We start from the raw sequence: 26,784 nt of genomic DNA on the forward strand, positions 1-26,784 counted from the left end.
ACAGCGCCACCCGCGTCCCACCAATGCAATTACTATTCTCAAAAGGAAGCAGAGAGCAAATCCCTTTGGGGTGATCTTAGTGTGCAATGCCCACGCAAACACACTAATATATGTCAGAAGCCTACCAATTTGTTCTTAGACAGCCGGGGGGGGGGGACGGACTTCTTTTCCCCTCTGATAAGAAAGTAAGACTAGCCTGTTGGGTCAGGCCAATTTCCCCTCTAGTCCAGCATCCTGTTCTTGCAGGAGGCCACCGAGATGCGTGTGGGAAACCGGGGAGCAGAACGTGAACACAAGAGAATTCTCCCCTCTCGTGCTTTCCAGGTTTCCATTACTGCCTCTGTCCATGGAGGCACAGCACAGCTTTATCTTACATGAGTTTGTCCATAAGCTATCTAAAGCTGGTGGCCATTGCTGCCTCTTGTGAGAGTGAGTTCCATAGTTTAATGGTTTCCAGCAAAGCGTGTTCCCCTTCATGGAGAGCACGTGTTGCGGTGGGGTCTGACAGGCCACCCCTCTGTTGCTGGGTGGGATCATATAGATGGCCATAGCAGTGACTGGGCTGTTTGAGTTACTGGGGGAATTTTGATGTTGCCAATTTGTGGGATGGACCAAGGGTTTTATATACTGAGCACGCAGAATTGAGCATTCTCTTTCGCTGCGTGCACCGGATCACCCGCCCACCCTCCCTAATTTAGGGCTTTTGCGTTTGACCTTGCCATGCCTGTGATGGGGTCATCTGCTTTTGGGGCAGGGGCCTGGTAGGAATTTTGTCCATTTGGCGGATTGGCTGGTGCCATTTGGTTTTTGCCTACTGCGTAGCAAATCGTCACAACTTGTAAAGTTGTGGTTAGGCATTGGTTAATTTTTGGGTTGGTGGAGGGGATGTGGTTGGCTGTGCCTGCCCCTCCAATGCTGCTGCTGCAAGGGAATTCCATTAAAGGAATCCAGGGGCTCGCCATGCTTTAGTCCGAATCCCTGGCTTCAGCCGCGCAAGCCCCTGGGAGCATGTGGGGAGAGGTGAGGGTCTGGTGCCCGGCTCCATTTTCTCCCTAATATTGTTTTCCCTTACTGGCTTTCGCTGGAATCTAGAAGTCAGTTCTGTCCCTGGGCGGGGACAGATTGTCGGAACCAACGCCTAAGCAACCACTCACATTTATGTATTTTAATAAAGTTGTGGCCAAAATTATGCCAAAAACCTTAAACAAAAATTCTGTGTGAATTGTGATTTATTTGGAGGGTGGCTTGGAGACCTCGACACGGAACTGGTATTTGAAAACATTGCTGCCTTGAACTGTGCAGGAAGACTGCAGCCATCATGACTAGTAGCCAGTGATAGTCCTCTACTCCACGATGGGTCAGATTGCACTGTAAAGGCCTAAGGCCACTTCAATAGGATGCTCCATGCCTTCCCCAATGGTTGCAAACTCAAGACCTCTGGTAACTAAGGAAAACAAGGGCGCACTCACTCCCCATGTTCCCTTGCCTCGCCAAGCTCTCCGTAAACAGGATACAATTGTGGCACCTGCAGCTTTCGCGGCAAGCAGAGAAATCCTTGCAAGTGCGGCTGCGTTAGGTTATGAAACCCAATGGGAATTAGAAGCGTTAAGCTTTTATTGGCGCTTAACCATATGCTTGAAAGACCTGCCTAGAGGATAGCCTAACATTTGGAGACGGCAACCCTTCATGTGGGCTTATTAGCACAGTAGGTTTCCATTGTAGCTGCAGCGAAGCTAATGAGGCCTTGCCACCGTTTCCTGATGGAGCCAGCGTTTAACTTAACAAATTTATCACCTGATAACAGCCCAATTAATCCAGGCAACCATTAAATGGGATAGGCTATGCAGATCTAAAGGTTTCGTTTATGAAGCTTCCTGGACTGAAGTCCCAGGCAACTTGTGCTCCTGTAACTGAGGGAGGAAGAAGGCTCTCATAAGAAAGGACAAGAGATGAAAAACCTCTGGCCTGTGGTCTCCCGAGGCCATTTTGGCCAGGAGTCCTGTGACTTTCCAGCCAGGCACCAGGCACCCAGATTATGGGCATAAGGTGCCATGGGAAAAGTTAATTTCTGAGAGTCAGAATGCTATTTTCTATTTTTACGGAAGGGACTTTATTAAAGATACAGGAAAAGGCAGGGCCCTTCAGACTTTTAAATAAAACTTGATTTAATTTTTTTAACTGTGTTTTGTTTTGGCACACAACCCTAAAGCAGTTACTTCCCTTCCCTTTAAAAAAGTGAAGCCAGAGCTCAGGTTATAAAAGCCAATTTCACACTTGCAATAACAGTGGGAGTCAAAGCTTAAGGTACCTCTGCTTAAGTGCTTGCCGGAACTGCAGCCAAGACTTTTTTTTTTTAAAAAAAGGGGGATTGACGAGATTTTTAAACTCAGGCGGAATTGCCTGGTTGTCGTGGCAATGCCCTTTTCTGCGCCATTACTTCCCTTCCCTTTAAAAATGTCTTTCCAGTACAATTACTTTTATTTTTTTCCAAAAATAAAATAAAATGGCAGTGCCTATTGACTGCCCCCACCCCGCCGGCGTGCCTTTACAGCCCTTGTCGCCTGCGATGCCGTAATTTGCTCTTTGCTCTGGATGTTCCTATTTCGGTTCCCTTCGGCTGGCCAACTCAGCAGCTGTCCTGAATAGGAGATCCTTTTTTTTGTTTTCATTTGCAGGGAGCGGGCTTAGGGCTGGATAATTAAGAATTCGCTTTGAACAGAAGACGAGAGCCCAGCCAAGACGTAAGCTAGCACGCTGCCAGGCCAGCCACCGTCCTGCCAAGAGAGCAGGCGGGCAGTCCACCTAATAGGCAAGCCCAGGCGGTTGCCAGAATCTGCCGATTGGCCGGGAGGGGGGCGGGGGGGGGGGAGAGAAAGCAACCCAAGACTGCAGCAAAAGGGTTCCAGCCCTGCGGTGCACTCTGGCCCTAATTGGGACGGCAGCCATGTGGGTTTTCCTTCTGCCATGCCAGACTAGAGTCCTCACACAAGGATTCTGCCAGGTTCTGCAAAGCACAGACCAACAGGATGCTGTCCTTGTGCAAGGCTTTTTTAGAAACAAAAAACCACAACTGTTGGTGGCAAAACTTGGAAAGAACCAGTAGGGGCGGTACCATGCAAGTCTACCACGCTACCTAGCACATCAGCATAGGTGCATAGGAAGTTGTAACATACCTGATTAATATTCCACAGCCTTTTAAATGTGTCTGTGGGAAGGGGGGGTATTGTTTTGCTGTATTGTTTTAATTATTTACCTGTTTTTATCCTGTATGTTATTCTGTGAATTTCCCTGAGATCTTATGGTGAAAGGCGGCATATAAATGAAATTAATAATAATAATAATAATAATAATAATAATAATAATAATAATAATAATAATAATACCGACACATCTCTGATAGTTCCAGCTCAGTACTGTCTAGACTGACTGCAGTGGCTTTCCAGGACTTCCCTTTCAAATGCATTCTTGGGAGGGGGGGTCTGGGGAGGGGGGGTTATTGGTTTGTAGGGTTTTTTGTTCTTGTTTTTATACATGCTGGAAGCCACCCAGTCAGATGTAAAGGTAAAGGTAAAGGGACCCCTGACCATTAGGTCCAGTCGTGACCGACTCTGGGGTTGTGGCGCTCATCTCGCTTTATTGGCCGAGGGAGCTGGCATACAGCTTCCGGGTCATGTGGCCAGCATGACTAAGCCGCTTCTGGTGAACCAGAGCAACGCAGGGAAACTCCGTTTACCTTCCCGCCAGAGTGGTACCTATTTATCTACTTGCACTTTGATGTGCTTTTGAACTGCTAGGTTGGCAGGAGCAGGGACAGAGCAACGGGAGCTCATCCCGTCGCGGGGATTCAAACCCCCGACCTTCTGATCGGCAAGCCCTAGGCTCTGTGGTTTAACCCACAGCACCACTTAGATGAGTGGGGTACAAATAATAAATTGCTGTTGTTGTTCTTATTATGTAGTGAAGCACCCTGAGATCTACAGATTAAGGGCGGTATGCAAATTTAATAAATAAATAAATAAAATAAACAATAAATTTCAGGCCCCCTGGTCATAGAATTGTAGAGATGGAAAGGACCAAAAAAAGTGTCATCTAGTCCAGGAATCTTTTGCCCATCGTGGGACTCAAACCCATGACCCTGAGATTAAGAGTTCCATGCTCTACTGACTGAGCTATCCCACCTGGACGTGTCAGCAATTGCAACGTGGGACCTTCTACGTGCAAAGCAGATGGCTTGCCACTGAGCTATGGCCTTTCCCCCAAGTGATTAAGAAGCTGTGTTATACTGAGTCCAGAATTTGGCCCATCTAGCTCAGTGTATTGTCTACACTGACTGGCAGAAGCTCTCCAGGGTTTCAGACCATGGGGTGCCCTAGAGCTACCTGGAGAGGCTGGGGACTGAACCTGGAAGCCTGCAAAGCAGACACTGAAGCCCTGAGCCATGATCCCTCTCCAGCAGCCAGAGGTGGAAAGAACTGGAGGGGAAAGAGGAGGAAGGAGGAAGGGATTCCAGGAGATGGAGGGAGGCAAGGGGAGATGAAGTCCAGGTGGACGGTCTCCTCCCCACAAAGGACCATCTACCATCAGCTGCCCTGTGGGAAAGGATCCCAATGACCTGCCCTACGTGTTGATATTGTTTATTGTGGTTTGAAGTGCACCTTGAAGCCGCTTTGGGAGCTTCCTGAAAGGTGGGGAATAAAGAGTTCTGATTAATAAATAAAAACTCTGCTGTTGCTTGCCCTGTTTGAAAGCCAAAGTGGGCATTTGATCTTGAAGCTATGCTAGAGGGGGGGGGAACCCCCTACAATCTGTTACCAGCAGCAGTTCTAAAGGAGCCTCGCCGCCAAGGGAAATGGTGTGCAGGCTTTCAGCATGTTCACACAGGTAAATCTACAGGTGTACGCAATGAAGGCAGGAAGAATTTGCTGGAGCCAAGCTGAAATTTCAGCTGTTCGGTCCCAGTTTTGGAGGTGAGGGGAGAAGCATTCGCGATGAAAGTGATGGGCCAAAGATCGTCTGGGGAAATTCTGCTCTACAGAACGTCAACGGGTGGCGTCCCCCAAATGGATATTTTCTGTTGCCCTGCGGAGTGTCCTTCCTTCTGCCGTATGTGAAGAAGAAACCACCAGCTGCTTCAGAGGTTTTGCAAGGACATAAGTTTTGACCCAGATTTTTCCTGACCCATAAGACTGAGCCCTGCTTGATGTGTATGAATGCCCTGGTTCTCTATTTTATTGGCTTCCATAAGTTTTACACTGCTAGATTCACAGAACTGTGGAGCTGGAAGGAACCCAAAGGGTCCCTATGCCAGCCTCTTGCAATGCAGGAATGCTGTTTTATCGGTTTTAGGTCGTATTTCTGTTTCAACTGATACAGCATATAGTGAAAACTGCTTAAATGGTCTTTTTCTTCTTCTTTTGAAATATCGAGCAGTTAATAAACACTTAATTATAAGTAAGTAAATGAAATGCACCTCTCCTAGTTTGCATTTCAGGGTGTTTTGAGGGCTATTCTGGGATGGGAATGGGAAGCACAACTGGCAAGCTGCCAGTGAGGGGGGTGGGATATTTCTCTCTCTCCTAGAACTCCCCTTGGAATGAATAATGCCAGATTATGACACAAGATCATTCCAGAGGCGATAATGGGAATCAAAGCCTGTTATTAGAGATCCTGTACACGCCTCCCTACCTCACAGTTCCCAGGATTCTCTGACAAGAGAAAAGCACAAGATTTGTAGGTTTGCTGGAGTTCCCAGATCCTCCACATTTCATGGATCTGCAATTCCCGGGGTTCTCTGCGGAGAGCGGATCCCTATCCTATCCACTTTAAGTCTGCGCTACAGACATGTCATTGGTCATGGCCATGCAAAGACAGTTTCTAAGCAGGTTGGGAATTGCCTGGGAGTCCAGTCAAAGTAGTCAAGACTAGACTCCCCACACTGGACCGTTTCTTATCTGAAGAAGGACCTCCACTTGAGGCAGATTTCCCAGGAGCCATAAACTGGGTTGATTAAGTCTTCAACTTACTCTAAATCACTGTTGATGCCATTTTGGTTCTCTTGGTGCAGGTGAAAATAACTGCTTTTCTAGGTTCTGGGACTTGCAGTGTGTCCCATGTATTGGGGCTACTACATTAATAAAAGTGGTTAATAAATTCCATTCCAGCAAGAGCCCTGGCTTGGGTTAAATGGGTGGACATGGGTTGCCTGCACAACTGAGAAAGAACAAAAGTATCCCATATCAGCCTCGTTGCTCCAGGACCGTTAAAGCACATGAATTTCTTGCTAGGATAGCAGGGAAGTCATGGGGAGTTTATGGGAGCAGGGGAAGAAAACCTCGGTCCTGATCTAGCCAATCGCCTTTTAGGAGAGGAATGAGAAAAATGCTACTTACGCCATGACAATAACAGAAAAATCTAGCCAGTTCCATGGGTCCCGGAGGAAGGTGAATTCCGTCATACAAAATCCTCTCGCCAGAATTTTTATCAATGATTCAAAAGTGTAAATGCCGGTGAAGGTATACCTGCAAAGGAGGGGTTGGGGGGAGTGTTAAAAGGTCCAAGAAAAAGAGAGAGAGAGTGTGTGTATCAGTAGTTGTGGGGAGAGATAATATATATCCCGTTCATCACTCAACAACCAACAACAATCTGCATGTGTGAAAAGGGCACTGGGGTCAAAACACCACAAAAGCTTTCATTTAACCATCCAGCATTGCCTCAAACCCAGTGCATCCCAATGGGTGCAGTTCACCTGTGCTACTGCAAATCATTCAATGGTGTACCTGCATGTTCATCTTCCTGAGTTTATTGCTCCGGCCAAAGGCCATGACAAACTCGTATTAGGCAACTACATTAATAAAATAATACAGAACATACATCCATAATATAAAAGAGACTTTGCCAAGTCCCTGAGCATTAAAACACAGTTTCCTTGTGCATCTCTGACAGCTCCAATTCTAAAATTATTCCACCTTTTAAAAGTCTAATTTGCTAACACCCATGATGTAAGTTACCAGAGACACCAACAAACTCAAATCCATCTTGATTTAAGATTAGATCTCCAAATCGCCACAACAATTTATAGCAATTCCATCTACAGTGGTACCTCGGGTTACATACGCTTCAGGTTACATACGCTTCAGGTTACATACGCTTCAGGTTACATACACTTCAGGTTACAGACTCCGCTAACCCAGAAATAGTGCTTCAGGTTAAGAACTTTGCTTCAGGATGAGAACAGAAATCATGCTCTGGCGGCGCAGCAGCAGCAGGAGGCCCCACTAGCTAAAGTGGTGCTTCAGGTTAAGAACAGTTTCAGGTTAAGAACGGACCTCTGGAACGAATTAAGTACTTAACCCAAGGTACCACTGTATCTCCCTTTTCCTGATTTTTTCTTTCTTTTTTTTTTTGCAACTAGTATCACTCTTTCTGTGATGAAGCTATTATTGTCACTCAAAAGAAACTGTACCATTTCTGCCAGGATGTGCCTGCTAGCTTGGGTGAACAAAGGTTTTGGAAAGTGATCTCTTGGATCTCTATATAAGGAGCAGGCTAACAGATAATGAGTTATGTCTTCCACCTGAGGCTGACCACAAATAAAAAGTCTGTCTACGTACAGGACCTTGGTTGTATGTAGCAGCCATCCCAGACTGCAGTGGGCTTCAACTGAAAACACAGCTCAGTAAAGGCATTTCTTAAGGAAACTGGTGAGAGTTTGGTCAGATAACTAGCTCTAAAATGCTCTGTTCTCAAGAACAGATATCAAGGGGGAAATTTGGTGTTTCAAATTAGTTGCAACTAAGAGCCAATCCCTTAGTTGACATTTATTCAATGTCAAAGCAGAGTTCCGGAAAATCTTAATAGTGTTAAACATCTTGATAAGCTGATTTCCAGAGTTGGTTATCACCCAATTCTGTATAGCACAGTGCAGGGAAATGCTTAACAGGCATTGTAGCAACTTTTAAAATATACTTTAACTGAGTGCAGTCTGCTCCTGCCTTAACTGTGACTACCCAGATTCTGTACGAAGAAGAGCTACTGATGTTTCTGAAGGTAGAGAATTTAGCTTCCAAAATAAATTATTCTGCACAGTTTCCAAACCTTTAATGGAGTTCAAACCAGTGATTTCAACCCCACAGAGCATATGAGTAAGCACTTTGCTACCAAATATCTTTAAGGCAGGTTCAATCAGCTGCCGTCCTTTATTGTAATAGAACTTTATCAATGCCCCTATGGTTTTCTGTGCTTTGACTTTCACTGCCTCCATATGACACTTCCAAGACAGGGCTTCATTAAAGAATATGCCCAGGTATCAAAATGAGCGAAATGGTTCTCATGCTCTACCGACTGTACTTTTCTGATCTAAGCACCATTTATACATAGGCCTGTGCCAAAAATCATAACATTGGTCTTAAGAATAATTTATAGAAAGTATGCACTGAACACCTCCAAGAAATTTTTGAGACATAATCAAGAAAGAGGAACACTAAATAATCTGGATACATGAAATATTGAGATCTTCCTGTTCCTAATTACTGGATAGAGTTAAAGTTTGCATTGGCATTGTTTACATGGCACCAAATCATTAATATAAATGATGAGTCAGAAAGCAACCTTGCTTCACTCCTTGTGACATTTAAAAGCATCAGTCATACCACCATTTAAACCTACTCTGACCCTCATTTCTGTATGGTTCTTGGGTCAACAGCAGAAGTCTGCAGTCGATGTTAGCAATTTGAAATTTCTCCCACAGTCCGTTTCGATTAATAGAGTCGAATGCAGCAGAAAGATCAATAAAGGCTACATAAAGATTGTTCTTAGTATATTTCCTTATAATACGGTTCAGAGTGAAACAGTGATCAATGGCACTGTGTCCTCCTCTGAATTCCACTTCTTCTTCATGAATAATCTTATTTTTGCAATGGTCTGGTCGTTTTTTGAAGGAGATACCATGCAGGGACGCGGGTGGCACTGTGGGTTAAACCACAGAGCCTAGGACTTGCCTATCAGAAGGTTGGAGGTTCAAATCCCCACGATGGGGTGAGCTCTCGTTGCTCGGTCCCTGCTCCTGCCAACCTAGCAGTTCGAAATCACAAAAAGTGCAAGTAGATAAATAGGTACCGCTCTGGCGGGAAGGTAAACGGCGTATCTGTGCGCTGCTCTGGTTCGCCAGAAGCGGCTTAGTCATGCTGGCCACATGACCCGGAAGCTGTATGCCGGCTCCCTTGGCCAATAAAGCGAGATGAGCGTTGCAACCCCAGAGTCGGCCATGACTGGACCTAATGGTCAGGGGTCCCTTTACCTTTACCATGCATATACTGTAGCTTGGAGGAGATGTCTAACAAGTTAACTGGGTGATAGTTTTGTGGATTCTTCCTACCCCCTTTCTTATAAATCGATGAAATACCCATTTTCCACCCAGAGGGCATTTGGCCTGTATTGTTTATGGTGGTGAACAAGCCAACCAGGATAGGAATCAACCATTCTAAGGTGGACTCATATCGTCTCCAGGAGCTTTATTTGATTTCTTGCTGGAAATAAGGGCCTTTTATCTCATCACAGGAGACTGGTTCCTATTCAGGTACATTTGAGAAATCCTTCCTTGTGCACATGATTATCCAGCATGTTTGATATAGGCCTGAGGCACAAGAACTAGCAACATGCATAGTAAAGGTAAAGGGACCCCTGACCATTAGGTCCAGTCGTGGCCGACTCTGGGGTTGGGGCACTCATCTCGCTTTACTGGCAGAGGGAGCCGGCGTACAGCTTCCGGGTCATGTGGCCAGCAGGACTAAGTCACTTCTGGCGAATCAGAGCAGTGCACGGAAACACCGTTTACCTTCTTGCCAGAGCGGTACCTACAGTGGTACCTCAGGTTAAGTACTTAATTTGTTCTGGAGGTCTGTTCTTAACCTGAAACTGTTCTTAACCTGAAGCACCACTTTAGCTAATGGGGCCTCCTGCTGTCACCGCACTGCCGGAGCCCGATTTCTGTTCTTATCCTGAAGCAAAGTTCTTAACCTGAAGCACTATTTCTGGGTTAGCAGAGTGTGTAACCTGAAGCGTATGTAACCTGAAGCGTATATAACCCGAGGTACCACTGTATTTATCTACTTGCACTTTGACGTGCTTTCGAACTGCTAGGTTGGCAGGAGCAGGGACTGAGCAACGGGAGCTCACCCTGTCGCGGGGATTCGAACTGCCGGCCTTTCGATCGGCAAGTCCCAGGCTCAGTGGTTTAACCCACAGCGCCACCCGCATCCCTAGCAACATGCATACTACCCTACTTATTTGGATACAGGAGATGCCAAGCATGTGCCAAATATGCACCTGTGCATAATTTGCCAGTTGCTTAAGAGGCTCTGGGTTTTGTGTACTTTGCTGTAATGGAAATGAAAAAAGGAGTAAGATTTTGTGGGACGTAGTGAAGATTGCAAAGAACTCTAGCATCCACAGTAAGCCTTTTTAAAAATCTGCTGCTGTCAGAGCCACATGAAGGCAGCTGGCTTTCTTCATTTCTCTAGCTTAAATTTTGCATTGTGCTTTAAGTGACTATTTGCATGGGATTTTCCATGTTGTTTTATCTCCAGAGGAGCTCGCTGCAATTCATGCATGCAAGTCAAGCCACACACAGAGACAGAAGGACTCAGTCCATTCCTAAGTGAACGCCCATTTTGCATGTGTTGGATCCTAAGTCTGTTCCACCTCATTTACTCATGAAACTACTATAATAATAATTATTAATCTGCATGGATTTTTTTTATCTCAATAATACTTAAATGGGCATTTCATCACAGGCTATTTAAATATGTATTTTATCTCAACGTGCATATTTCTAAATGGATTTTGTTCTAAATTATGCATTTTAAAACTTTTTAAAAGTCGAAAAGCTGATCTGCACATTAGTCCAGGGGGTTCAGGTCAGGTAAGTTCCCACTGGAATTCAGAGATATCAAATTCCTGAAGCAGACTACACACCCCACAGGAGGTGAAAAGAATTTGACCTGGGGCAAAATTCCTCTGTGAACCCCAAAATGAGAGCCAGACAAGATGTAAAACAGTGTGTTCCTGTGCAGAATTTGCTATTCTTCATTGAGATACAGTGATGGCAACAAGCCTAAATGTTTTTAAACAGGAGAAAATGGTTATGACAAAAATCATGGAGGCCTATTATGGGCTACCAGTCCTGACACCTAAACAGAACTTCCATGTGTGGGATACATACAAACATAAGACAAACCCTACTATTAGTTCTGTTACCACTACCACAAACTAATAAAAATGTCACAAACTATTCTTCATAAATAAAAGCAAAGTTTTTACAAGCCACACACCCTGAGGTAAGAAAACATGCTGCTGTTGTTAGGTTTAGCACAGGGATTCCCAAATTGGAGGTCTCCAGCTGTTTTGGACTACAACTCCCATCATCCCTGACCACTGCTCCTGCTGGCTAGGGATGATGGGAGTTGTAGTCCAAAAAATGGATGGTGACCCAGGTTTGGGAATCCCTGGTCTAGCAGAAGGGTGGGGAACTTCAGAGCCAAGGGCTGCAGGTAGCCCTCCACACACACACACACACACACACACACACACACACACACACACACACCCTCTCTCTCCAGCCTTTGGGGCTCTCCACATGTTGAAATCTCTCACTGCCGCTACTCCAACACTGTTCTGGAGTGCTTTTCCCTGTAAGGGAATATTCCTTGTCATGCAGCCCAAGGAAGGTTGCTCACGGGGGGGATGTGGCCCTTGAGCTGCCAAAAATAAAATAAAAAATAAAAAATCCCCTGCTCCTGGTTTTAACATTTGGAAGGAGGGAAAGAATATCACAGCATTTTCACCGTTTATGGAAGTTGCGGCCTGCGTGTTCCCCATGAGCCTGACTCAAAGAAGGGCATCTTTGTCATCCTCTCCTCCAGCGCCAGCCACCAGGAGCAGATGGCCGTGTTTATCATCCGTCAGTCAAAAATAAAAAGTGGGTTCTGGTTGGCTCAATGAGCCACACTAATTGTTTAATGCACTGCACTTAGTTTAAGCTTTTGCATCTGGTATCTATTTTCATAAGGAAGAACTTGCAGGGATGCAAACTTGCTCTGCTTAATTTTATTTTGTTTTAAATAGCAGGCTTGGGAGGGAAGCAGGGATTATATCTTCCCCCGCCCCCGCTCCCTCCCAGGCCGATGGAAACTCAGCTAGTGTTCCTAAATGAGGTGTCCAGCTAAGCTTCAGAAACATTTATATAATCAAAAGCCAATTCCCCAAGTGCCATTACTCTCCAGGGAATGCGTGGCCCTCCAGATGTTGTTGGTTGGTCACTGTGAGAACAGGGTCTCCGGCTGGTTTTGGACTACAACTCCCATCATCCTGTGCTAGCAAGACAAGTGATCAGGGATGATGGGAACTATAGTCTGCAAACAGCTGGAGACCCAAGTTTGGGAAATGATCTAGAGCAGTGTTCCCCAACCTTGGGCCTCCAGCTGTTTTTGGACTACAATTCCCATCATCCTTGACCACTGGTCTTGCTAGCGAGGGATGATGGGAGTTGTAGTCCAAAAACAGCTGGAGGTCCAAGGTTGGGGAACACTGATCTAGAGCAGGCATAGGCAAACTCCGGCCCTCCAGATGGTCCTGTTAGCTAAGGATGATGGGAATTGTAGCCCCAAGCATCTGGAGGGCCTATGCCTGATCTAAAGGCTCCTGCCCCATGTGGTCCTTCCTCTGGTGAGCTATGGCAGGGTCACATGTTGAGGAGGAGGGCTGGTTCTTTACAGCTCCTGTTATGTTCTGTGAGGCAAACTAAATCAAATGCATGTGGAAAAACTGCTCACGGAAAGCCAAAGCTGGTATCTGTCAAGTATAACTGGTTTAATTCACACCGAAATGGGAATACCTGTATGCATTGGTGAAAGGGTTTAACTTGAAGATTCCACTGAAGGTAAATTAAGAGCAAAAAGGAGCTCTCTGAGCAGCTGCCATGATGGGCTGATAATTAACTGTTATTGTTCTCAGATAGCTCTGATGTGGTGCTTTAACCTTAGATCACATGAACAGGTATTGAAATGCAAATTCACCATCTCTGTTTCTGGGTCTGTTGGAATTATTTCATGTTTTGTAAGATGCCAAGCCTACGCCTTTTCTGCCATATGTCTTATGGAACTGTTTGGATGTATCATTTGATACATCTTCTGTTCTGAAGAAAGTTCTACAGGTAAACTTTTGAACAATCTACCGTAATGTGTCTGGACGATGCTTCATTTAAAATGGAATCAGTTTTTAGGCACCGAGTCCCTTCAAACTGCACAGTATGTTTGATCTGTATCAACCACAACTACCACAGACACACACTTCATTCCACTGATGGCTCCAATTCTTTGACTCTGCCCCCATATCTGCTTTTCCTGAATTCCAGTCCAACTAGAAAAATGAATTCCAGAATCGGAGGCTGCACAATTATGCTACACAGCTCCTTCGGTTCTTTTCCGCTCACTACATGCGTGAGAGAGACCGCATTTTTGGTGAGAAAACACCAGCCAGTCACACATTGGGGCATCTGCCTTGCAAATAAGGCTCTTTAAATGTTCTGGTTTGTGATTTAGAGCAAGGCAAACACACCTTCTCTCAGTGGATCTGTTTCAAGAGGGCGAATGAATGCCAAGAAATGCCCGCGATCCCGCAAATGAACATGCAGAGCGGTTCTGATACGAAGCAGTCAAATGGCAAATGGGAGGTTTCGGAAAGAGGGATAGAGAGAGAGAGAAAAATCAGCAAAATACTTACTCAACGTATTTGTTCCAAGGAGGGAGTTCAGACCATGCCATGAACACACAGTTGGTTAAAATAGTGCACATGATAAACATACTGAATAATGTAAAAGCACAAGTTAAGGAAAGTACTTTGAATGAGTATTTAAAAACAAAAAAACCCAGCCCTTGCACTTCGCACTACAAGCAACATCACAACCCTTTCCTGGGTTGTTTCTGTTCATCATTCCCATGTAAAGTGTGAATGTACATTAAGGAAGGATGTGTAAGAAATCTTAAGTGAGCAAATTCACCGCAAGTTCATAAACCAAACTTCCACTGGCAAGACAGCACCCTTCCGCAAACAAAAAACAATGATCTCTGAGTGTATGAGTGATACAATGGCTGTGCAAAACAGATCAGTCAACTCAAAGGTCATCCATTAAATACATGTTCTTCTTAAGGAAGGTCATAAGAACTCCTGAGAGATGGAGCCACCTCTCTATTTATTCTGGGCAAACGCTGGCTTGTTCCAAGTACCATGTTTCGAGTCTTCCAGCCCATGGACTAGGAGGCTGACACACTCCATCTAGGCTGGTGTTGCTTGTTTTGACTGGCAGCAGCTCTCCAGGGTCTGGGGCAGAGAAGGGTCTTTCCCATTTCTTCCTACCTAGCCGTCTGTTGTAGCTGGAGGTACTGGGGATTGAACCTGCGTCCTTCTGCACGCAGAGAAAGTGGTCTGCCACAAAGCTGTGGTCCACCTCCCCAGAGTAAGACAAACCCATTCAGTCAAACCTGCTCCTCTTTATTCCAGTGTAAGTGACTCTGCAGGGTTTGTCTGCATCAGAAGCAATCAAATTACTGAGGAGCACCTGATGGAGAGACATGGAAGATGGAGAAACCGCCCCTAGTGAGACACCTGCTGGAATGCAGTGGTGCCAGGGCCACAAACCGGTCAGAAACACAGCAAGCTAATGCAGCCGGCGTCAACCCAGTGCCCTCGAGTTTCTGCTGGTATCACTGACACAGACTGGCAGCAGTTCTCCAGGGGTTCACACCGCAGAATTTCCCATCCCTGCCTGGCCAGCAGCAGCAGTTGAGCCCGAGACCTTCTGCATGCAAATATCTTTTGCCACTGGGCTGCAGCAATTTCCCAACCTTTGCCCTTCGTTGGTGCCCTCTATAGGACTTCGGCAAGAGCCAGCACAGTCTAGGGGACAGAATAGCAATCTGGTACTGGAGAAATTCAGGCACAAGTCCCATTTTTGGCCACTGAGTCAATTGCGGCCTCTCAGCCTAATCAACCTCACAGGGTTGTTGTTGTGGGAGGGATTGCGTATGCTGCCCTCAATCTCCTGGAGGAAACAGAAATATTAAAATGCAGTAACTGCTAAATAATCGTACACTCTCCCTGCTGCTAGAAATGTAATTCTGATCCCCCCCCCCCCGCTCCCCAGAGTTTAAAATAACAGTGTATGGGTGGGGATGGTACCTACAAATACATAATCAGATAAAGAAATACTGAGAGGGAGACCTACATGTGAAATGGGGAAAGAGGGGGGGCCCCACAGAGATGGGATTGTGAAGTAGCCAAGCGAAGCCTCTCTTAAAATAAATTTTAAAAGGGTCCACGTTGAATGGGAGCACAGGTGCAATGGTGCAAACTCAGCATTTTAAAAAAAGAGAGGCTCCGTTAAAGAAGGGAGTTGGAAATGCCTGGGAAAAGAGATGTTGCAAGCTGTTTGCAAAGACCACGCGAAGGGAAGCTTGCTGAACAAGATTTGCTTACACAAATGCTGGGAAGTAGGGAACTAAACAATCGTCTCATCGGAGTACATGGGGCTCTGCAGGGTATTGTAAGCAAAAGTGACAGCTCCCTGCCCCAAGGAGGTTACAATCTATCTTTAGAAAGGGAGGGAAGCAATAAAATGAGAGATCGAGGCGAGGAAATGCTGCTTAATATTTAAACACCTAGGGTTTGTCCTAGCTGGAGATGAGGACTAAGGGAGTGAAATCTAAGATTTCGTGGAAGAGGAGGAGGGACAGAGAGGTGGTATTGTGTAGCTCAGCCGCCAACAACTAGGGGTGCTTCAGATTTGGGCCACCTCTGCCATCAGCCCCAGCTTGCACAGCCGTCCTGGATAGGACCGGTGGGAGCTGTAGTCCTAAACATCTGGAAAGCAGCAAGTTGGCAACAGCTGATGTAGCTATTATTGGGGAAGTTCTGAAGGAATGGGTTTCCAAACCCAAAACTCACTGCAGGCAGTTTGAAACTGCACCAAAATCCCTATTTTTCCTTAGCTAAAATGCTTTAACTTGAGCTCTTGAGCCGAAACCCAGCTGTATAAACAAGTGCTCAGAGCCCTCTCCTTTATCAGTTTGTGACGGCAAGGATGGCCTTCACTGTACCAGTACAACAGGGAAGACACGTCTATGCCTTATCGTATATCCTGACCACAAAAGATGCACAGACCTAGTCTGGGAACAGCGCCAAAGGGTGTTCTTGGAGATGGTGACCTCTTGCTCCAAGATAAGAGTAGGAACAGGAAGATCCTTTTATGGTCAGAAGTACAGGAAGGAATACCCTTTTATGGTTAAGAGTGCCGGAGCAGGAACATCTGTGATGTCAACCTGCGTGTACAAGCTGACGTGGCTGGATTCCTGGGGAAGGGGGAGAGGGTGCCTGGAGGATATATATACTGCATGTAATCTCTCATTTCTTTGGACTTGCTGTGGACTGACCACGCAAGTGCCTTTCTGCTGTTCCTTTCTGCTTTCTCTGAACCAACCCTCGGTGTCATTTGACTTCCTTCCTCCTGTCCGGGAGCAACGCAGACCCAATCGGTGAACTCCAATAAATCTACAATAATTGGTGACATACCCAGGATGTCCAGCACTCAGATTCATTACCAGAGGCAGATTATCAAAGGAAATGCCAGCCTGCTGGACATGTCTTCAATCTTCTCCTGAAGTCCGTGACTACAATGAGGCTACAGGGGACTGTTGTCTGACATCAACTTGTAGCATGCCCTACATCCAAGTAGCATAAACCTTTAAGCAGGACCTCCATTTCTGTTATGGGGGAAACGGGACAGTTTCTCCACATCTACTGCCACCGCCATCACCAGAATAAAAAAAATCAGCTTGGTTGCTAACTACTCCGGTTACTCCCACATGAAAACTTAAGAAACTAGTAATTGGACTCGAGGGGCTAGTCATCCAAAGACTGATTCAAAAACATTTTCCACTACTGGGACCTGTTCCTCCTGATGAATGACTGCAGAGAATCGCAGATGGCAAGCCTCATTTTCTGCTGTTATTACCTGATGAACATAAACACTACCCAGCGGTACCTCCTCCCAAGTAAGCCAAGGGTCTTTGATGGCAGCTCCTTACAGAATGAGCAGCAAAGGAAAATCTCCCAGAGGCAGAGTCTGACTTTCCCCACAGGTATAAACAGGAATGGGGGAATAAAGATGTCTTTTAAAAGTTGAGAGCCATCACTGCTGTTCACGGTGGTTGGGAGTTGCAGGACAAAACAACGGGAGGGCAGCAGGTTGGGGAAGGATGGTGTAGAGTGGCTCATTCCAAAATATGGGCCACCATTAGGAAATTAATTCTGGCTGGGGTTATGCAGGATACTGTCCCAACCAGGATCCATGTCCGCAAATAGCATGTCTGAACCCTACTGCGCACAGAGCCTGGGGCTTCTGTGCCTCTAAATCATGGGTAGGCAAACTAAGGCCCGGGGGCTGGATCCAGCCCAATCGCCTTCTAAATCCGGCCCACGGATGATCCAGGAATCAGCGTGTTTTTACATGAGTAGAATGTGTCCTTTTATTTAACATGCATCTCTGGGTTATTTGTGGGGCATAGGAATTCATTCATTTCCCCCCCCCCAAAAAAAAATAGTCTGCCCCCCGCAAGGTCTGAGGGACAGTGGACCGGCCCCCTGCTGAAAAAGTTTGCTGACCCCTGCTCTAAATACAGGGTAGGAGAACCTTAAGCCAAGGGGATAAAGGTGACCTTCCAAGGCCTCTCTGTCCAGCCCTTGGGACTCTCACTAGGCCCCTCCCTGGCCACACCCCCTCTTGCCAAGCCACGCCCATTGCAAGGCCTGGCATACAAAGAGAAAAGAGCTGCAATCTCTGAAATTCCCCCTCTTGCACAATGGCACTGCTACAATAAGTGCCTGTGCATGCTGCGGTGTCCAGGAGAACCTTGCAAGGTATTATCCCCGTGTTGAGAAATGGAGGGTATGGGGAGCTGAAATTCTGGGATAGTGGGTTGATGGCAGAAGCAGGGTTTTAACTTTCCGTTATGCAATTTTGTAGCTGCTCCACCCTTCAGCACAGCCACGAAAGGCGGAGGGACCCTGTCCTCTGTTGCATGTCAGCCATCAGCTTTCAGCCAACCTCTGGCATTAAGGGAGCAACACTTTCTGAGATAGAGCACCTTTTGGCAAACATATGCTCCAGAAATTGGCGGCTGCGTGGAATCTCTTCTCTCCAAAGCCAAACTGACTACTATTCCAGAGTGGATTGTCTAGAATAACACAGATGCCAAGCTTTAGTTTCAAATACTTATCCCCAAACAAAACTCTGAAAAACTTCAGAAGCTGTCTCCAAGGAGGGCAGGGGAATAATCAATCCCAAATCTGGGCAAAGGTGTTAGTGTACAATATGGGCATGGTCTTGGGGAGACTAGTTCAGTTTTCTAAAATCCCAATTTCTTTTTAAAAAGTGGGTTTCTGGTCCTTATGATTGTGAATACCAGCCAGAAAGTGTGCAGGCAATGTCTAGTAATATTTGAGAACTCAGAGGAGCTTCTGAATCAAGAGCGGCAAAAGCTACTCTGTTTATATCTGTTGTAAACCACTCTAGATAGCAGCATTTGCAGAAAGGGGGGTACATTTGACTTGAAAAAGATTTCCACTAGCCAGAGAGGCTGAAGCTAAAACATAGCTCCTTGCTGCTCTCTATGATTAGCATAATTTATTCTGCTAAACAGTAAAAACATTGGTGTGGAAAAGGCATCCCCAAATTCGGCCCTCCAGATGTTTTGGGACTACAATTCCCATCATCCCTGACCACTGGTCCTGTTAGCTAGGGATGATGGGAGTTGTAGTCCCAAAACATCTGGAGGGCCGAGTTTGGGGATCCCTGGTGTAGAATAAGAGTAATAGTGCAACATTTTTCAGGTGCACTTTTAGGAAGAATTTACAATTACCACGTGGTCCTTTTAGGACACTCACCTGAGTGGTAGCCAAAAATGTCCCCAAAAATGTCAGTTATACCACTTACAATTTCTTTCTGTAAACCACAACAAATATCTCAAATAAAATAAAATATCTCAAAACCCAGGACATAAAAGTATCTCAAGAAATCACATTGGGTATAAATAAGTCATTCAATGAAACCTAATCCAGGCAGTAGAAATAAGCACAAAACAGAGTTTTAATCCAGACTGAGACTGATAAATCCACTGATGTTTGTCATTGGAGTGCATTTTTGTCCCAGGCTATACTACGAATTTAGGATTAAAAAAAATACCATGGAGTTCTTAAAACAAATATTGATCCAGGAATGCAAGACTTAAGCACACATTGATTTGTTTTGAGATATTTTACTAGCCCTGAGAAGCACCAGAATTTGGTTTGGGGCAGTAAAATGCCCCCCAAACCATTTGTGTACATTACAAAAATAATAATGTTGGTTTAAGAAGGTTCAACAGGTTGCAGGTTCAGTCTGACTTGCTACAGCTCTTCAGTTTGTTTTACATGACTCGCCACCCAGCCCAGGGCCCCAGATTTCCCCTTGTATTTCTTGAAATATAAGGCAGACTCATTAAATACACATTTATCCTGCATGCGCTCCATCTTTTGCTAGAGCATCAAAGGCAGTGGAAGCGGAAAGCATGCTTTGCTGAGTCATGAGTGACATGCATTTTAATAATCTGTTTAAAGCAGCCCATAATGCAAGCACTTTGTTGAATTAGAGCCATCAACCCTGTGCTTTCGCATACAGATCTGTGCATATATATTACAGTTAGGCTGCAGAGGCAGGCTAGGTAGCTAAGCTTCTCTTGGATAAATATATGCTCCCGAAAGTGTCTGAGCTTTCAAGCTGAACAGAGCAACCACATTCGATCCTTGCTATAAAAAAAACCACCCACTTACTTTTTTAAAAAATATATATATCAAAAAATCAAAACAGTGCATTCACTCCAAAATGTACTTAGGAAATAGAAGAGACTGAAAATGCCGGGCCGTCAAATGTGGATAAAGAATGACATTTGCCTTGCCTTACATTCTGAGCCTGATTGCACTGACAGCATCCGTAGAGCAAAAAGCAGCCGCCCCAAGGACTCCCAGGAAATGTCATGAGGTGTATTTGTCTTGTGGCCAATGAATATGGTTGGAAGCAAGAAATCTGACCCTCGGCCCCAGCAGTGCAGAGCAAAAACACCAAATAAAAATTGCAGCTTCCGCTCTCCAAGAGGAACAACCACAAGTTATTCCCCCAGGTTTGACTTCCCGCGCCCAATGTCACAGAATCATAGAAGCACCAGGTCGAAAGGGACCCGTAGGTCATCCAGCCTGACCCACTGCAATGGCAGGAATCGGAACTAAAGAACCCCGGACGGACGGCCACCCAACCTGCAATGAAGGAGAGGCCGCCACCTTCCAAGGCACTGTCAAACTGTCACAGCTCTCCTGGCACGGAAAAGTACCACAGGCCCTCTTGATGTCTCTGGTTCTGCAGGGTTTAATTTTCATTGGAGGGACAAGTGTGTGTAGGGGAGAGTGACCATGTGGTCCCTTCTTGTGCATCCTGCTCACAGAAAAGAAACAGATGTAGCGCAGCTGGACGCCGAGTGCCACAGCGAGGTCAGAAAAGCCTCTTGTATAAGATCATTTGACAAGAGGCCTTTGTCACTGTGTTCGACGTTGGCACTGGTGAAACACGACCAAGGCTTCCTTCTTTGATTCTAGGTGAAGGACCATGGTGGAGGATTTGCCGTATGTGCAGAAGAGAGAGTTTTTGGATTTGATATCCCGCTTTATCACCACCCGAAGGAGTCTCAAAGCGGCTAACATTCTCCTTTCCCTTCCTCCCCCACAACAAACACTCTGTGAGGTGAGTGGGGCTGAGAGACTTCAGAGAAGCGTGACTGGCCCAAGGTCACCCAGCAGCTGCATGTGGAGGAGCGGAGACGCGAACCCGGTTCCCCAGAAGGTCTCAGGTTCAATCTCTCGGCATCTCTTGGCAGAATCAGGGAAGTCAAAGCCAGATGCAACCAACCCTTTTGGACTTCCTGCTTCACCTGCTGTCACGGCGCTGTCAGGCAAAGGAATGTCCAGAATGAGGAATTAATTCTTTGTTGTCACTTCCCCACAGATCCACTTGCACAGCCTCCTAACACAGTTCTTGAGCAGCAGCCCTACTTTTGCTGCCTGTTAAAAAGTGTTATGTACTGAGTGAATAGGATCCAAAATGCAGCAGTCTGATTGGTCCTAGAACAATGCAGCAGTATGATTGGTCTGCAGGAGCCACCCAATCCGGCTCCAGATGGAAGTGAATCCACAACCTGATTGGCCTACAGGAGAATTCCGGAATTAGCCAATCACGTGGGGCCCATTGTGTAAATAATGTATATAAAGCAGATACTTTGAGGGAACATTCATTTCCTCCTCACAACTATGAGCTGAATAAAGAGCATGAAATCCACTCTCGACTCAGAGAATATTTCAAAAAGTCTTGTGGAACTCGGAAAAATTGACAAAACAATCTTGTGACATGCCATGCGGCTGTAGACAGGGCCTCCTGTTTAAAATGGACTTGGGGGAAAATCCTACTAAATGTGAACAAGTCCAGGAGATAGCCTAAAGTATTTTTGTTCTGTGAACCACCCTGAAACCTCCAGGTATAGGGCGGTATATAAATTCTAATAATAATAATAATAATAATAATAATAATAATAATAATAATAATAATAATAATAATAGGTGCACTTGGGAAAAGGCATGTCCTTCAGTCCTGCCTCTCTCGGCTACTCCTAGGTGTAAACGCGATAAGGCAGTTGCTGCAGAAGAGAGGCTCTGCCCTTGACCACACCCGAGCTGTGTGCAAGCAGACAAAAACTGCGTCTGCGTGTAACGAGCTTCTGTTCCTCCATCTCCAATACTCTTCTGGCCCTGGGCATAGCTGTCAACTTACAGATTTGAAAATAAGGGACCAGCAGCCTCGGAAATAAGGGATCAGCAGCCAAAATAAGGGATTTTAGTCAACCAGCAGCCAAACAAAGCCTCAAGCGGTGGTTCCCACAGCACAGCAACCCGGCAAAGGGGACACAGCAAGGAAAACTACCGTCACCTCTCCGCTGGGAAGCGCTGAGCAAAGGTGAGTCCCCAGGCAATGCGGCCGATTTGATTGGCACAAGGCATGCAAGCTCCACTCCCCAGTCGTTCTTAGACTCCTTATTGGGTGAGCAACGCAGCCAAACAACACAGCTGGAGCCTCCCTCCTCCCTGGCCAGCAGGGAGGGAGGGAGAGAAGCTGCTTCCTTTGAAACCCGGGAAATTTAAGGGACATCATCAATGAGGGACAGCAGCGGGACACGGTGCTGGGATAAGGGACTTTCCCGCCAAATAAGGGACAGTTGACAGCTATGGCCCTGGGAGACAGAGAAGCAGGAGAGGTTGGGCAGGAGGGAGGAGGAGGTATGGAAGCCCTTGACCTCCTCCTGCTTCTGACTTGCATCCTCTGGCTGTTTCAGGCTCCCCCAGATCGCCAATTCCCTTTTCCAGGTCAGAGTCCAAGCCCCACTTCTCCTAGTGCCCGCAATGTGGCTGATCCCTGACCCTCTGCTAAACTGTCACCTGCAATATGAGTCTTGGCCACCCACAGCAAGGGCACTGAGCAGAGCAGCAAGCATTGATAGCTTTCTTCTCCAATGGGCTACAGCAAGAAGCCTGGATGCCTTAATATTATACCGGGTGAGGGGAGGGGAAGATAAATAAAAAGAGTGTTGGATAGGAGTCAAATGTCTTGCTGGGCGGAGAGGTTTCCGTAACAGATCCTTCCCCCCACACCCTCTTTGAGAAAGCATCCTCTGTTTTGCCATCTTCGCCACGGGACGCTCCTTGCAGATGGCCCTCTAAGCCCAGCAAGGTTTGACATTCCTCTAATTGGAAGGAGCGCAGCTGAAGGTAAAATAAAGTGACTCTGAAAAGCTTTGGCCTCATCAGAAAAGCCACCTGCTTGGAGGCCTGAAAGCCTTCCATCGGATCTTTAAGTGAACTTCATGCAGAGAGACGGGGAGGAAGCTGGCAGAGGGAGCCAAGGCAGCCAGAAAAGGGGAGCCAACAGAGGGAAGGATGACTGCAGGGCAAACAGATAATCCAAATGGGGCAGGGGGAAGGAGCTCCCAGAACCTGTTCCACTTTTACAGCTCACTGAAATAACAGCAGGAGGTCCCCCTGAGCATGCACAGAGAGTTTTCTCTTTGCCACTGTATGCCATCTTCAGTGGTAAACAATGAGTGTGATATCTTGGGACTAGGACACCTGAGCCTCCAGGACAAAGGATGAAGCCTCTGGCCACCACGAGTTCCAGCACTCCATGCTAGCAAATAAACAAGGAGAAATGGCCACAGAATTCAGCTTTCCAATAAAAAATAAAAATCTTAAGTGCTGTTTTTAATAAACAAAACAAACAGGTTTCTATCCATCGTGAGTGGAAGTTTAAGACAATGACTTCCGGTATCCCAAGCATCAGAGGAGCACTTGAACAACATTCACAGTGCTGTGATTTCCCTTTTTTTCCTGCATAGCCACAAAACCAAGGAAAACCAGAATGAATTATGCAAAGTCTGAGAAAGTATGCAAAGGTGTTCAATTTGTATCATGTATAATTCAGCTTGTTTTGATGCAGGATTTATATATAAATATATTGGAGCAAGAGCACACACAGTATTTGACACTGTGTTCCCCCAGCTGGTGCCTTCAGAATATTTTGGGTTACAGTTCCTATCAGTCCCAGCCAGCATGACTAATGGTCAGGCATAATGGCATCCATTTGGGGAAGGCTGGTTTAAGGTTTGCAGATTTTGCTTCCTTTTCCTACGCTGTATATTACTACCCTGCTCCCCACAAATACAGATCTCTAAATCCTAATTTCAGTTGGTTCCAACCCTCACGTATATATCGATGAACAGGAGCAACATGCTCAGAATGCAATCACATGTCATGTATTTTCCACCATGCAGAGGTCTGATGGAGACAACCCAATCAAAAGGATATGAATGTACCAAAATTTTAATTGCTGCTCTTCTGATTCGATGAAAAGGAGTAAGTATATACAAGGCAGGAGTGGCACTAAATCGAAAGATTGTCTTCCCTTTGTTCAGTACTATAAATGTCTGGAAAACAAAAGAGAGAGTGAAAGAACATTTAAGGTCTGCATTATATGCTCACGAGATAGGACCCTCCAGAAACCAAAGGCTATTGTATTTCCTACTCATAAAGTACATGCCAAACGATCGCACCACCATTCCTCTTTGAAAACGAAGAGATAAAGGCATTGTTGCCCAGGCAAAAGAATTAAGCTCAATAGTCCAGGCTGCTCTTCTTGGAGTACAATGCATAATAGCCAGGGGTAGCATGCCTGTGCAAAAATATCTGTGTGCCTCATTGCCACTTTAACAACACATATGTAGAGCAAGGTCATTGCTATAGAGTGCAAAATATCATGCGTTGTTCCACATGTAAAATAGCAGACCCTACATGGATCTCTTTTCAAAAAGGGCAGGCTCACCATCTTCTATGAAATTGCCTCCATTGTGTAACACCTATTTGCACAGTCCTATTTGCACCATAATTTTAAACCTACCACTTGTTTAGGACACTCGTTCTCAACTGCAACGGTCTATTTCCACTCCAGGAGCAGGGGAAAAAACAGTGATTTGCTGTCACCTACCTTCCATGCATTAGGATACGGACGGACAATTCCGCAAACCCCCTAAATGCACCATTCTGGACCAGCTATATTTTGGCATACGTGCTTCACTAGCATTGCCAACACTCCCCACTACCCCCTGCAGGGCTCCTCCGAATTTAAAAGCAGAGTTGCAAGTAGAAATCCAGCAAGTTAAGCCTTCTTTCATCATCGCTACGTCTGCCTGCCTAGAAAAAACTTGACCTCTGGAATCTCTGCTCTCACCCAGTTTTTAATAGCACGTTAACCAAATGCATTGCCCTTCTGTAATACGCTCGATTAAGTGAAATGATACATTCACATGGCCCTAGTTCAGAGGAGGCAGGATTCTTGCACGGTTTTTAGTATTAACGCCACTCCTCCCCTCCCCTTCCCAATGACATAGAGTCACCAGATTTCCAGATTTCACTTAAAAAGAAGATAGTGAATTTGAAGCATTTGTGGAACCGGATAGATGAGACAAAATATACAGGCACTATCCTTCTCATTTTTTGCTGGTGAGACATTAGACTGCTCTGTGTTTTACTTTTGCCTCCCCCCCCCAAAAAAAAATATATATATCCTGCGGATGCCCACATCTCCACCCTCAACCCCAGTCATCCATTTTCCAAACATTAAGCTCTGGGAGTTTCAAACTCCTAATTCTTGCATCTTTAAACGAAGGAGGAATTATTTCCACTGGGGAAAGAGGTGGGGCAGGGAGGAAGAAGAGGGGAAATCCATGCCTTCCCCACTACCTCCCGCTCTCGCTCTCGCTCTCCCCCTCTGCCATCTTTAACAACAAGCGCAGAGCGGGTGGGAATGACCTTGTGATCGCTGTAGAAAGGGTCAATATCCTCCAAAGGTTCCCCAATGAGCTCCGACGGAGGAGAGCCGTAGATGTCGGGCAACTTCTTGCAGGCCTGTAAGTCAAACTGAGGCCGCAGAATCTCCTCGTCGCCCAACTGTTCCCTGTATTCCTGCTTGGCGCTCCTTGCGATCTTCTCCGCGATCCGCTTCTCGATCGCAGCCAGGGATTCGGGCGTGAAGCGGTGGAAGCTGTTAGAACCCAGTGGCAACAAGAAGTCGGCCATCTTTTCATCCTGATACTTCTTTGTACTGGCCTTTACTCCTAAAAGTAAAAAACAAAACAAAACAGAAAAAACCTGAAAAGAAAAGAGAAGAAAAAGGGCAATATTAGGCAGGTAAACAAGAAATGGCAAACAATTTAACAAAGGTGGCTTGGTAACAGGCTCTTGAGTTGCGCGGTGAGTTCCCGCCTCCCACCAGTGGAAATAACGACACAAGACACCAGTATTAAGGTTAATGGGCCAAAATTGGCCACAACTTTATTGGTTATAGGTGATGAGCGGTATTGGCTTAGGCATTGGTCCTAATCGACTACCCGGCTTTAATCTGTCTGCCTGCAGGCCGGGAAGGGTTAACACCAGCAGGGGGAGCCTTGCTGATGCACATCAACTAGGCACTCCCCCGGGGTCACCGCTCGGGGGCGTGCCTTGGGCCCTGGCCTCCATAGGCTTCGGATGGGGCCACGCCCCCCAGAATCCTTTACCGGACTACTCTTCAGTAACCGGGGGAGGTGATGGCACTCCAAAGTTTACCTCTGGAGGGAAGGTAAACGGCGTTTCCGTGTGCTGCTCTGGTTCGCCAGAAGCGGCTTAGTCATGCTGGCCACATGACCCGGAAGCTGTACGCCGGCTCCCTCGGCCAGTAAAGCGAGATGAGCTTTCGAACTGCTAGGTTGGCAGGAGCAGGGACCGAGCTTCGGGAGCTCACCCCGTTGCAGGGATTCGAACCGCCGACCTTCTGATCGGCAAGCCCTAGGCTCTGTGGTTTAGACCACAGCCCTAGAAAAAACAACATGTGAATAACACTTGGGGATTGGGGTGGTCATGTTCAAAAAAATACCCCACATTATCATACATTTCCCCCTTTCTGCTTTGTCCCCGATACTAACACTTGCCAGGCCTGAAAGAACCTTCTTCACCAGCGAAGGTCTGTCATAGAATCACACAACTGGAGAGCTGGAAGAGCCCCTGCATGGGAAA

The 26,784-nt window shown here is 46.2% G+C and overlaps 1 protein-coding gene across 7 annotated transcripts in view; it reads right to left on the minus strand.

Annotated features, from left to right (window-relative positions):
- LOC308569496 (sodium channel protein type 5 subunit alpha-like) overlaps window positions 1–25,881 on the minus strand; it is a 223,573-nt gene extending 197,692 nt beyond the window's left edge. For all 7 annotated transcript variants that reach the window (XM_081163454.1, XM_081163452.1, XM_081163453.1 and 4 more), the window contains exons 1-4: window positions 25,543–25,881; window positions 24,041–24,161; window positions 13,777–13,864; window positions 6,390–6,518 (exon numbers count right to left, since the gene is read on the minus strand). In XM_081163454.1, coding sequence (XP_081019580.1) covers window positions 6,390–6,518; window positions 13,777–13,864; window positions 24,041–24,161; window positions 25,543–25,809 — 605 coding nt within the window. In that variant the 5' untranslated portion in view covers window positions 25,810–25,881. The remainder of the gene's footprint in view (window positions 1–6,389; window positions 6,519–13,776; window positions 13,865–24,040; window positions 24,162–25,542) is intronic.
- Window positions 25,882–26,784: the final 903 nt, after the last annotated feature.

Source organism: Podarcis bocagei (genome assembly GCF_964188305.1).
Source record: "Podarcis bocagei genome assembly, chromosome: 12".
NCBI classification, from domain to species: domain Eukaryota; kingdom Metazoa; phylum Chordata; class Lepidosauria; order Squamata; family Lacertidae; genus Podarcis; species Podarcis bocagei.